At 46.1% G+C, this 13,600-nt stretch overlaps 1 protein-coding gene across 3 annotated transcripts in view; it reads left to right on the forward strand.

Annotated features, from left to right (window-relative positions):
* Positions 1–1,077: 1,077 nt before the first annotated feature.
* Positions 1,078–13,600, forward strand: part of KIF18B (kinesin family member 18B) — a 32,367-nt gene continuing 19,844 nt past the window's right edge. The window contains exons 1-6 of one of the 3 annotated variants that reach the window (XM_038385528.1): positions 1,106–1,140; positions 1,330–1,385; positions 4,551–4,897; positions 6,384–6,541; positions 7,420–7,524; positions 13,196–13,306. In XM_038385528.1, the coding sequence (XP_038241456.1) occupies positions 4,576–4,897; positions 6,384–6,541; positions 7,420–7,524; positions 13,196–13,306 (696 nt within the window). In that variant the 5' untranslated portion in view covers positions 1,106–1,140; positions 1,330–1,385; positions 4,551–4,575. Of the gene's footprint in view, positions 1,141–1,329; positions 1,386–4,547; positions 4,898–6,383; positions 6,542–7,419; positions 7,525–13,195; positions 13,307–13,600 lie in introns of those variants that run through there. The other 2 variants (XM_043503449.1, XM_043503448.1) reach the window with 2 other exon arrangements.

A 13,600-nucleotide genomic window follows, 5' to 3' on the forward strand; every position in this document is an offset into this window, starting at 1 on the left:
AGTCCAGTCCAACCCTTGAACTATCAAAATAAGTGACAATCCCAAAGGATATTTCCACAGCTTTCTTAAGGGATGTTAAATCCTTGGCCCTTTCATGTGACCTAGAGTTGTATATTGTGGAGCTGGGATTTTCAAAGCCTCCAAAGGGAAATTTCCATTGATTTTTAATCAGAAGCAGGTATCCAAATAGGAGGGTTTGACAATCCCAGCCTGGGTGTATATTAGCAGTTCGACAGCGGGCACTGAAGAAAATAAAACCCAGTAATATATAGTGAATCACAGGGGCCCAAGCAGTTATTGGCGTTGCTGGTGCTTAGGGGCAGCCCTGTGTGTCCAACCCTGCAGATCCCCCATGCTGACCGCACCCCACTCCATAGCACCATCCATTTGCATGGGTAGCCCCTTCCCAGGGGGGGATCTCAACTGCTTTACTAGCCTCAATCCCCACTGCGGGACTGGGCGTCTGGGCTCAGCGCTACCATGCGGCGGGTGGGGAAACTGAGGCCCCCAGAGGGCAAGGGCTGTGCCCACCATCTCTGCGTAGCGGCCGTGGCTGAGCTGGCAATGGGACCCATCCGCCCTGCTGAGGGGGCCTGACCAGTGACCTCCAGCCCACGCGCGGTGCACCCCTGGAGCGGGACCCCCTGCCCCCATCCCCAAGGGCCCAGTGCCGCAGTATGTCCGCGGGACCCTTCCTCAAAGAACTACAAAAAGAAAAGGAGGACTTGTGGCACCTTAGAGACTAACAAATTTATTAGAGCAGAAGCTTTCGTGAGCTACAGCTCACTTCATCGGATGCATCCGATCATCTGAAGTGAGCTGTAGCTCACGAAAGCTTCTGCTCTAATAAATGTGTGAGTCTCTAAGGTGCCACAAGTCCTCCTGTTCTTTGTGCGAATGCAGACTAACACGGCTGCTACTCTGAAACCTGTCAAAGAACTACAACTCCCGGTGTGCCCTGCGGCCCCCTCCGTCTGAGGACCCTCCTATTGGGTGTGTGAAGGGAGCGGGCTCCGCCCCCTGGCGGCGCAGAGCCAATCAGAAGGAGGCTGGCCACCAATGGGGAGAGCGGCCGGGCGTTGCCGGGCGATTTGAAAGGCGGCAGGCGGAAGTGGCTGGTCGCGCGGGCCCCGTTGCACGGTAAGAGCCGCGGCCCCTCCGCTCTCGGGCCGGCCCCCCCCGAGGGTCGCTCCTGGGCCGGGGTCCGCTTTGCCCAGCGCGCCCGGAGCCGGAGACAGGCCCAGCGGCGGGGCGGGGCGGGGCGGGGGGCTGATTATTTGCAAGCTCATTCCAAGTTCATCACTGTCTTCTTCTCAATTTCTCCTTTAGGAGCTGAGGACGCGCCGCCTGGTGCTCACAGCGCTACGGGAGTGGCTACGTTCAGGGTAAACTAGGGTGTGTCTGGTTCTCCCTGCCCCAAGTATCCACAGAAATTAGTAGGATCTGCGGGTGTGGGGCAACTCTGACGATCGGGCCATCCCTTTCCAAAACAAACAAAGGGCTTTGCTGATCTGCACGGTGTCTGTGGAGAAGCTAATAGGGAGCAGAAGGGATCTTTCATGACCCCCTTTTCTGGCGTCCTTGCACTAATAAATATAAGAAGAGGATATATGACCTTTAACCTCTAGATCGGGGTGGGCAAACTTTTGGGCTTGAGGGCCACATCTGGGTATGGAAATTGTAGGGCAGGCTCAGGAGTTTGAGGTTGAGGTGTGGGAGGGGGTGAGGGCTCTGGCTGGGGGTGCGGCCAGAAATGAGGAGTTCAGGGCGTGAGAGGGGCTCTGGATTGGGGCAGGCAGGCAGGGAGGGTGGAGTGGGGCTGGGGATGAGGGGTTTGGGGTGTAGGAGGGTGCTCTGGGCTGGGCCTGAGGGGTTTGGAGGGTGGGCAGGGGATCCGGGCGGGGGGAGGCTCAGGGGTGCAGGCTCCAGGCGGCGCTTACCTCAAGCAGCTCCCAGAAGCAGTGGCATGTCCCAGCTCTAGTGTAGCTAGGCAGCTCTGCTGCTTGCTGCCCCATCTGCAGGTGCTGCCCCTGCAGCTCCCATTGGCTGTGGCTCCTGGCCAATTGGAGCTGTGGGTGTGGCACTTGGGGGGGGGGGGCAGCATGCAGAGCAGAGACCCCTGGCTGTCCCTATGCATTGGAGCCCGACTGTGGACATGCCGCTGCTTCCGGGAGCTGCGCGGAGCGGCCCCCAACCCTGCTTCATGGCTGGAGCACAAAAGCGGGGCAAGCCCAGACCCCACTCCCCAACAGTAGCTTGAGGGCCGGATTAAAACGGCTGGTGGACTGGATGCGGCCCGCGGGCCATAGTTTGCCCACCCCTGGTCTAGGTTTAGTTTGAATCTATCTCCCGTTGGCAGAGACCAGCACATAGCTATCATCTGGTGGCTATCTAACCTTTGGAAAGAGATATGCTAAAACAGAAGATATCATAGTACCACTGTATAAATCCACGGTATGCCCACACATGGAATATTGCATACGGTTCTGGTCACTCCATCTTAAAAGAGAGAGATTAGAATTGCAAAAGTTCAGAGAAGGGCAACAAAAATGACTTAGGGGTATGGATGAGATTCCATAAGATGAGAGGTTAAAAAGACTGGGACTGTTTATCATGTCCTTAATGTCTTTTCTAAGAGGAAGATCTATAAAATCATGAATGGTATGGAGAATATTTACTGGGGCTGTCAATTCATCACAGTTAACTCACGATTAACTCAAAAAAATTAATCACGATTACAAAAATTAATCGCACTGTTAAACAATAGAATACCAATTGAAATTTAAATTTTTGGATTTTTTTTACATTTTCAAATGTATCTATTTCAATTACAACACAGAATACAAAGTGTACAGTGCTCACTTTATTTTTTTATTACAAATATTTGCTCTGTAAAAATGATAAGATAGTATTTTTCAATTCACCTCATACACGTACTAGAGTGCAATATCTTTATCATGAAAGTGCAACTTATAAATGTAGGGTTTTTTTGTTTGTTTTGTTTTTGAGTGCAGTTACCCAACCAAAAAAACAATGTAAAACTTTAGAGCCTACAAGTCCACGATGATGAAAATGAACATGCGTTGTCCACACTGCTTTAGTTCACTATTGAGCAGAACCTGCCATCAGCATGGACGCATGTCCTCCGGAATGGTGGTTGAAGCATCAAGAGATATATGAATCTTCAGTGCATCTGGCATGTAAATATCTTGCGACACCAGCTACAACAGTGCCATGTGAACGCCTTTTTCTCACTTTCAGATGACATTGTAAACAAGAAGCGGGCAGCATTATCTTCTGCAAATGTAAACAAACTTGTTTGTCTGAGTGACTGGCTGAACAAGAAATGGGTCTGATTGGACTTGTAGGTGCTAAAGCTTTACACTGTTTTGGTTTTGAATGCAGGATTTTTTGTGCATAATTCTAAAGTTGTGAATTGAACTTTCATGATAAAAAGATTGCACTACAGTACTTAGGTGAATTGAAAAATACTGTTTCGTTTTTTTACAGTGCAAATATTTGTAGTAATATAAAGTGAGCTCTGTACACTTTGTATACTGTGTTGTAATTGAAATCAATATATTTGAAAATGAAGAAAGCATCCAAAAATATTTTAATAAATGGTATTATTATTGTTTAACAGCACACTTAATCGCAATTAACTTTTTTAGTTGCTTAACAACCCTAATATTTACCCTTTCACATAACCCAACAGAGTTTTCCTGATAAAACTAATAAGCAGCAGGTTTAAAACAAATAAAAGGAAGCACTTTTTCAATACAATGCACGGTTAACCTGTGGAACTCATTGCTGTGGATGTTGTGAAGGCCAAAAGTATAACTGGATCCAAAAAAGATGTAGATAAGTTCATGGAGGATAGGTCCATCAATGGCTATTGACTGCCAGAAGCTGGGACTGGACAACAGGATGGATCACTGTTCATTTCCTCTGAAGCATCTGGCACCAGCCACTGTTGGAAGACAGGATACTAGCCTAGATGGACCAGCGATCTGACCAGTATGGCTGTTCTTATATGAAATGAACTGGGCAGATGTCAATCCAATGTTTGGACAGGTCACCCTATAAACAAAATGTCATTGCAGTTGGCAGCGCTAACTGCCTTTTTATCAATAGTTACAGCAGAAAGACAAAGGACTGAACTCCCCCCAGAGGAGATTAAGCACTGGTGGTGGTGACGGGAGGCATGAGGGAGTAGGGGTAGGCAAGGTTCCCATGTTGTACTTCTGCAGATAGATAGGCTTTAGTCTCTGGACTGTAAATCTGGCATTTAGAGCATTACGTAGCATGTGAGAGGCAAATAGGTTGATAGCCAAGAACATATGGCAAACAGCAGTCCCGTATTTTTAAATAAAGGGGACTATTGCCCTGAGAAGAGGGTTTGTTCCCTAAGTGGTTGCTAATTCGGATCCATTCGTCTTGCCAGCCCCTCTGGATTTTTGGATCATTGAAAAGGTGTGAATCCAACGATCAGTGACGGGTGTTAGGTGTCCTGCTTCTGACTGTGGCTTTTATTCCCTCTTTGGATTCAGTACTGACTGAAGCTGCTCTGCAATCATGGTGTCAGTGCTGCCCACAGAAGAGGGCAATGTGGCAGTGGTGGTGCGGGTACGGCCCCAGAATCAACAGGAGCGGGAAGCGAGTCGTCACGCTGTGGTGCAGGTGATCGGTGACAGCATGTTGGTGTTTGACCCTGAGGAACCCCGTCTATCGGGAGTTTTTACAGGCTTCCGGGGGCATGATGCCCCCAAGCGGAAGGGCAAGGACCTGAAGTTTGTCTTTGACCAAGTGTTTGGTGAGAGTGCTACACAGGAGGAAGTATTCCAGCCCACAACTAAGGAGATCCTGGATGGGGTGCTGAATGGGTACAACTGCTCTGGTAAGGAGCCTTGGTGTGGCATTTTATTTGGCTTCATCATACAGAGTTAACTGAACACGTTGCAGGGTTAAGTATGCAGTGAACATAGTCAAATGCCATTGCTCAGGGCCTGAGCCAACTCCTTGCAGTGTGTGGGGCGGGGATTTTTATCACATCCAGCACTGTAATTTGCAGGAAGCTGCTGCACGTAAAAGAGGCTCTTCCACTTTTTTTTTTAATTCATTTGATTTCCCCCAACAGAGCCACCTTACCACTGTTTGGTCCACACAATTAAACTTTAATAACTGAGCTGATGCCTGAGATGGGATCCGAGGCCAGACTGGCTCAATAGAGGATCAGGCCTGGTCAGTCCTGTATTCCTGTAGACCAGCGGTTCTCAACCAGGGGTCCATGGCCCTCTGGGGGGCCGTGAGCAGATTTCGGGGGTCTGCCAAGCAGGGCCAGTGTTAGACTCGCTGGGGCTCAGGGCAGAAAGCCTAAGCCCTGCCATGCAGGGCTGAAGCCCGAGGCCCTGAGCCCCACCACCCAGAGGCTGAAGCAGAAGCTGAACACCTTAGCTTCACGGAGGCCCCTTTGGTGTGGAGCCCCAGGCAATTGTCTGGTTTGCTACCATCTTCTGTTGGCCCCACCAAACATGGAGCTCCCCTTTGATATGAAGACTTTAGTGCATTTCTGTAAGTCAGCCATGCTGGTGCAGTAATAACAAAATAAAAACAGAAGGGAGTTGACTCGTGGTTAGAGTCTGGGACTGGGCATCAGAACTCCTAGGTTCTATTTCTGGCTCCTTTGAGGTGCATTGTGAGCACAGATCTGTGACTGGCTCTCTTTACATGCCCTTCTTATGCTAAATATTTTTGAGATCCTTTAACAATACTTTGTACTTCTACAGGATCTTATTAATGGGGGAGAGACTATGAAATGACTAGAATACCATGTCCTATTCAGAGGTCAACACTTTTAAAAGGATGTTGAAAAATTGCAAAGGGCTCAGAGATGAGCTACAAGACTGAGTCAAGGTCTGGAAAATCTGCTTTATAGTGAAAGATTTAGGAAGCTCAATCTTGTGAGTTTATTAAAGAAGAGGTTAGAGATGACTTGATCTTGTCTATAAGTATCTAAATGGGGAGCAGATTTCTGATATTAGACGGCTCTTTAATCTAGCAGACAAAAAGCATAATGAAATCCAGTGGCTGGAAGCTGAAGCTACATAAAAGCAGAGTAGACAATAGGTGCAAATTTCCAACGATGAGGGTAATTAACCATTGGAACAATTTATCTAGGGATGGGGCTGATTCTCTGTAACTTGAAATCTAAATCAAGATAGAGCATCCTTATTTTAAAAAAAAAATAGACCCTGGCTCAATCCCAGAGGGGGTTGTAGGAAATATTGGGTGAAATTCTTTGCTCTATATATAGGAGGACAGATTAGATTATCGTGGTCTTTTCTGGCCTTTCAATTTCTAGTGTCTTGTCTTTCTATTTCCAGTGTTTGCCTATGGTGCCACAGGTGCAGGAAAAACCTACACCATGCTGGGCTCTGAGAAGAGTCCAGGCATCATGTACCTCACCATGGTGGAGCTTTATAAAAGGATTGAGGCAAGGAAGGAAGAGAAAAGCTGCGAGGTGCTCATCTCCTACCAGGAGGTACCCGGGTGTCTGACGCTACCTCCTTCCATCTGCTACCACCTTGAAGAAGAGGTGTCAGGAGGCAGTAGTTAGGATTACATGGCTCTATCCCCTCAGGTTCAGAATGGTGCCAGCAACTATGCCACTGATTAGGCTAGCTGGTCCTGGGGTGGGAAAGAAGTTCTGTCTCCATTTTTCCCACTTTTTGGCATCCTCTCACTGCACCACAGACACTGTATAATGACCCTCCTATGCTTGCCTTTATCCATTAGGGAGGGAAACTTTCACTTGTGTATTCCCTTCTCCCTAGGCCATTACTGAGTCCAACACAGTGTATTGTGTCGACACCCAGCTTCCTTGTTGGAGCAGAATCTATCTAAAATCCCCAGTTTGAACTCTCAGGTGACCTGTCAACTGGGTTTTGTCCCTAGCTCCACAACTGCTTATGTGAACTTGAATATGCTGATTCACTTCTCTGTGCCTCTGGTAATATGGCAATACTTCTCTGCCTCACAAGGATGATTAAGGGGTGTGTGGTTTGTGAGGCTTAGTGTTTGTGAAGCACTGAGATTCCTGGATGAAAGGGGCTCTTAGAAGGGCAGTGGCATGGGATAAAGTCCTTGTAACCGTCATAACACTGTCCTTGAGAGTAGGTGCTTGCATATATGGTGTTGCAGCACTCTTCCTTGATGGAATTTGTGTAAAGCCTTTCCAGGGTATCAGCCCTTCCTCCCTAGGAAGAACTTATCTGATCTGTTTGAACTCCACTCTCTTTGCTCCTGTTGTAATCTATTATACTGTCTAGCTCCCTCCATGCAAAGACCTTCCTCTGGCCTCCTGCACCTAGCTTCCAAGGGTCACTGTTTAGGATGTTTACTCTTGATTCCTTGTTCTAGGTGTACAATGAGCAGATTCATGACCTCCTGGAGCCAAAGGGCCCTCTAGCAATCAGGGAGGACCCAGAGAAAGGGGTAGTGGTACAGGGTCTCTCCTTCCATCAGGTATGTATAAGGACTCCCCACAACAAAAGAGTGCATGGACTAGGCACAGCTATAGGTCTAATTGGGTTTCAATAAAGGGAAAATAACAGAGGAGAAGTTACATTGCTTGAGCCCTTCCCACTGTTCCTGAAGAGCTGGGTGACTGGGGGTCTACAGTGCTTCTTGGGGATAGCCAGGATTGTGAGGCACCTCGCTACCACCTACCCATAGTGTGAGGAAGTCTTGTTTGTTCCTGGCATGGGTCAGTTAGTCAACACCACCGGCCCCTGGCAACGCAAGCTCGGCCTTCCAGGCCTCCACAGGCCCCACTTGCTCTTTAGATGTTAGCGATAGGCACGCCTCAGCCCCCAAGTCCGCAGAATATGTCCTTGGAGAAGTCCTGGATCTCCTGGGCACTCACAGAATTTCCAAATCCCTGTTCCCAAAAGAACTGCATACCACAGGTTACTAGTGACACAGCTCTGCTTTACACACAGCACTTGGCTGCGGGAATTAGAGTGCCTGACGTTAATGAGGATATTAATGTAATATGCAGTGTGGAAACTTGGTGGAATGAGAGTGATCAATGGCCCAGGATAATACCCGGGTACAAAATATACAGGAATGGAAGAGTAGGTCATACTGGTGAGGGAGTGGTGCTATATCTGACAGAAGGCATAGTCAAAGTAAAAATCTTAAATCAACCTGTACCCTAGAATCTCTATGGATATGTACCCCTTCTGCCCGGCAGAGTTGGCAGCAAGGGCCGGGTTCAGTATTTAAGGGTTCCATTCCAATAACACAATGCAAAACCGGCTTGAGCCCTCACCCAGTGACCTGGGACAAATATATAGCACTCCTGCTGTGTGCTTCCAAGAGGCAATACTTCCCCTCTTGCAACACAGAGTCTGAGTGTAGCAAAGCCTTTTAATAACAGAGAGAAACAATGTGGCATTATGTTGGGGAAACACCACCAACAGGATTCCTAACACAACCCATGAGCAAAAAAACCCACCCCAAGCAAATGGGGCCTTGTTCTTTCCCTTGGATTCTTGAGTCCAGCAACCCAAAAGTCCAACACCCCAAAAGTCTCTGTTCGAAAGTTTATCTGCAGAGTTTTACCTCCCAACCTGGGTGGAGATAGATGGGGGGGGGGGGTTAAGGGGCACCTTACGTGGTCCAAAGCCAATTGCCCCACCCCTCCATGGGGCTCTGCTCTGCTCCACCAGCCATCCCACAAATTGCTCTGCTCTGCCAGCCACCCCCATGAGCTGCTCCAGGCATCCCACAAACTGCTCCACTCCACCAGCTGCTCTGCTCTGCCCTGCCCTGCCCTGCCAGCCATCCCACAAGCCACTCTGCTCTGCAATATATCTTCAGGCTCCCCCATACTTAACACAACACTCGGTGATTTCAGCTCTTAGTAAGTTTAGTTCTTTTGTGATTTCAGCTTGTAGTAGGGGAGCCTCAGTACTGGTGCACCATTGGCCCAAAATGAATTCAGCTCAACAGCCTGTAACTAGATTCCTAATAAAATTAAAATTAGCTCTGATATTCCACAGTGGAGAGAGGAGAGAGTGCAATTAGCATGCAAGGCCCGCACCAGGGGGCCTATACCACCAGGTATTAATATCTATCCCCAACCTCTCTCTATTCACTGCGTTTTGGAACCCATGACCTTTGCCTAGCAAGTGCTGCTTAGTGGATGGTGAGTCCCTCCATCATAAGAAAGGTCCAAGTACAGTTCCACTGTCCTTGATTCACATAACCATGATAATAAGTTTATTCTTGCCCTAATAACAGAGAAACTGGGGCTCTTACAGCAGCCAAAGTGACCATCTAGGCAGAGTGGGTGTACCTATGCAAATGAGATCAGCCCCTGACGTTCTTTTCCACATCCCACCATGACTCCCCACCAGATATCAGGGTAGAGCTCATCCTGACTCTGCTACAGATAGAAATTCCATGCTTGAAGAATAAAAGTATAGCAGTAGGAATATCCTACCAGCCACCTAGTGATCGTGATTGTGAAATGCTCAGGTAGATTAGAGGCTACAAAGGCAGAAAACTCAATACTGCTACTAGTAATGGGGGGATTTCAATTATCCTCAGATTGACTGGGTATATCCCCTCAGGGTAGGATCCAGAGAAAATTTCAAGACGCCATAAATGACTGCTTCTTGGAGCAGCTAGTCTGGAACCCACAAGGGGAGAGGCAATTCTTAATTTAGTCCTAAGTGGATCACAGGATTTGGTCCAAAAGGTGAATATAGCTGAACTGCTCAGTAACAGTGACCATAATGTAATTAAATTTAACATCGTAGGGAGAAGAATGCCAAAGAAATGCACAACAGTAACATTTAACTTCAAAAAGGGAAACTACAGAAAAATGAAGAGGCTAGTTAAATGGAAATTAGAAGGAATAGTTACAAGGGTGAAGTGCCTGCAAACTGCATGGAGACTGTTTAAAAACACAGAGGCTCAAACTAACTGTATACCCTTGAATAATAGTACAACAACAAAAACCACTAAGAGAACCAAAAAAAATCACCATGGCTAATCAAGTAAAGGAGGTGTTACAAGCAAAAAGGCATCCTTTAAAAATTGGAAATGGAATCTTAGTGAGGAAAATAGGAGCATAACATCTGGCAAGTCAAGTGTAAAGGTATAATTAGGCAGGCAAAGAAAAAATGTGAAGAGCTAAAGCCACAAAACTAAGATTAAAACAAAATTAAGTACACGGGAAGCCTACCACTGTACGATCTAGCTGCTACAGAAAGCACTCAAGGAAGACAAAGCCATTGCGGAGAAGCTAAATGAATTCTTTGCATTGGTTTTCACTCTAGAGGATGTGGGGGCCTCCCCCACATCCAAGCCATTCGGTTTAGGTGACTAATCTGAAGAACTGTCCCAAATTGAGGTGTCAATAGAAGGAGGTTTTGGAACAAATTGAATTGATAAGTGACCAGAACTTAGAGAGCTGCAAATATTCATCCAAGAGTTCTGAAGGAACTTAAATATGAAATGGCAGAAAGACAAAGTAGTATGTTACCTATCACTTAAATCAGCCTCTGTAGCAGATGACTGTAGGGTAGCTAATGTAAGGCTGATTTTTTAAAAATATCTCCAGTAGTGATTCTGGTAACTAAAGGCTAGTAAGCCTAACTTCAGTACCAGGAAAATTGGTTGAAACTATAGTAAAGAACAAAATGATGATACATAGATGAACACTTGGGGAAGAGTCAACGCTGCTTGTGTAAAGGGAAAAAATACCTCACCAATCTACTAGAATTGTTTGAGTGTGTCGTCAAGCATGTGGACCAGTGGATATAGTGATGTGGACTTTTAGAAAGCATTTGACAAAATCCCGCACCAAAGGCTCTTAAGCAAACTAAGCAGTGCTGACGTAAGAGGGATGGTCCTCTATGGATCAATAATTGCTTAAAAGATAGGAGACAAAGGGTAAGAATAGGAGTAGGTCAGTTTTCACAATGGAGAGGGGAACAATGGGATCTGTACTGGGACAAGTGCTGTTCAACATATTCAGAAGTGATTGTGAAAGGAAGTGAACTGTGATATGGCAAAGTACACAGACAAAACAAAAGTATTCAATAGTGAAGTCCAAAGCAGACTGTGAGGAGTTACAAAGGGATCTCACAAAACTGGATGACTGGGTAACAAAATGGCAGATTAAATTCAATGTTTAACTGCAAAGTAATGCACACTGGAAAAAAATAATCCCAACTATACATTCAACACGATGGGATTTAAATTAGCTATTACCACTCAAGAAAGAGATATTGGAATCATTGTGGATAATTCCTTGCTAAATGTTGATTGGCTGTCAAAAAAAGCTAAAACAATGTTAGAAACCATGAGGAAAGGGATAGATGATAAAGCAGAAAATATGCCACCTTATAAATCCATGGTACACCCATACCTTAAATACTGGGTGCAGGTCCGGTTGCCCCCACCTCAAAAAATATATTAGAATTGGAAAAGGTACAGAGATGAGTAACAAAAAATGTTTAAGGTTATGAAACAATCTCCATAGGAGGAGAGGTTAAAAAGGCTGGGACCATTCATTTTAGATGATAGATGACTAAGAGGAGGGGAAATATAATAGAGGTCAAAAAATCATGAATGGTATGAAGAAAGTGAATAGGGAAGTGTTCTTTACATCTTTACATAACACAACAAGTAGGTGTCATCCAATGAAATTAAGGCAGCAGGTTTAAAACAAACATAAGGAAATACTTCACACAACCCACAGTCAATCTGTAGAACTAGTTGCTGTGGATGTTAAGGCCAAAAATATAACGGTTTAAAAAAGAATTAAGTTCATGAGAAATAGGTTGGCTGTTAGCCAAGATGGTCTGGGTGCAAGCCCATGCTCCGGGTGTTCCTAAACCTTCAAATGCCAGAAGCTGGGACTGGACAGGGAATGGATCACTTGAAATTGCCCTGTTCTCTTTATTCCCTCTGAAGCATTTGGCATTGGACACCGTCAAAAGGCAGGATACTGGGCTTGATGGATCATTAGTCTAACACAGCATAGCCGTCCTTATGTTAAGTTTACTTAATAATAAAGAACAGAAATTCAAATGATAGCAAGCACAAATATTGGAAACAAAGATATACATACAAAATAAAATCATAGCACATGTACTAGAGCCTAAGCTTAACAAATAAGACATTATGTTATACAGAGCAAAAGCTCCCCCAAAATCCTTCTAGTGTACTTCAGCCAGGCAGTTGTCTTCTATTCGCGAAACAAGCACACTATCAGCTTACTTCCTAGGTGAAAGATGGACATTGGGTCTCTATACCTACAGTTATAGTCCCAGAAATCCATTGTCTGTACTTGGAAATAGGATAACCCATGATGCTTGTGTTTTCCTGTCTATAATCTCCCCTAGAGCCTTTGCAATCCCTTGATTAGCATTTTGCTCAGATTGAAAGTAAGCTTTCATTGTGAAGTACCCAATACTCAATTTGCACATAGACTGAAAGATAAATATCTCTGGCCTGAAAGAAACTTGTTTCTCATCTGGTGACCAGCCCCACGTCAAAGACCCTAAGAACATTATGTTCAGTGTATTTACATAACTTTATATTGATCAGCCATATATTCACTTCACAATGGTTGTGAGAACTGGCAGGATACAGGCTTTCAGCAGAGACCTTACATGACACCCTTTGGCAAACTAATATATAGATACCACACCTAGGCATTCCCTGTAACTCAGGGATTCCCAAACTTGGTTCGCGACTTGTTCAGGGTAAGCCCCTGGTGGGCTGAGACACACTTTGTTTACCTGAGCATCCACAGGTACGGCCGCTCGCAGCTCCCAGTGGTTTTCCGTTCCCAGCCAATGGGAGCTGAGGCAAGCGGTGGCCTGGCCCACGCCGCTCCCCGCAGCTCCCAGTGGCCCTGCTTTTGCCCATGCTGTACCCATTCTTTGGATAAACAGGGCTTCAGTCTCAAGGGAGATTAATGTGGCATCTTTTCCCAACCCTATGCTCACCTTCCCCACAAAGATTTGTATGCACCTACTAGTGCATTGGTTGATGTGCTTACAAGTTCCTTGGGAGGGGGGAGGCATAGCTTCCCCATATGGGTGAGAGCTGCAAAGACCTCCCATTTGAAGCACTGTACGGTATTGATCTTTCTCTCTGTGTTCCTTTCCAGCCAAAATCAGCAGAGCAGCTCCTGGAGATGCTGGCAAGTGGGAACAGAAACCGCACACAGCACCCCACAGATGTCAATGCTACTTCCTCACGCTCACACGCAGTCTTTCAGGCAAGTAGCAGCAGCAACATCTACTAGGATGTTATCAGGACTCTCATCTTCAGGCTTCTGTGCCTAAATTGAGCCAAATGAAGAAACAGGAAGAAAGCTCCTGCTGGCTTGGAGTGCAGGGTCTCCAGTTATTCTGTTCAGTACGTTAAGCAGGAGGATTATGTCTTCCTCTGAAGAATCTGGCAGTAGCTACTGTCAGACAGAATACTGGGCTGGACCATTAGTTTGTTCTTGCAACTAGAGCAGACATATTGGGTCGTCCGCTTACTCTCTGTCCTGCAGGGTAGGGTTCTC

This window comes from Dermochelys coriacea, chromosome 27 (assembly GCF_009764565.3).
Source record: "Dermochelys coriacea isolate rDerCor1 chromosome 27, rDerCor1.pri.v4, whole genome shotgun sequence".
NCBI lineage: Eukaryota > Metazoa > Chordata > Testudines > Dermochelyidae > Dermochelys > Dermochelys coriacea.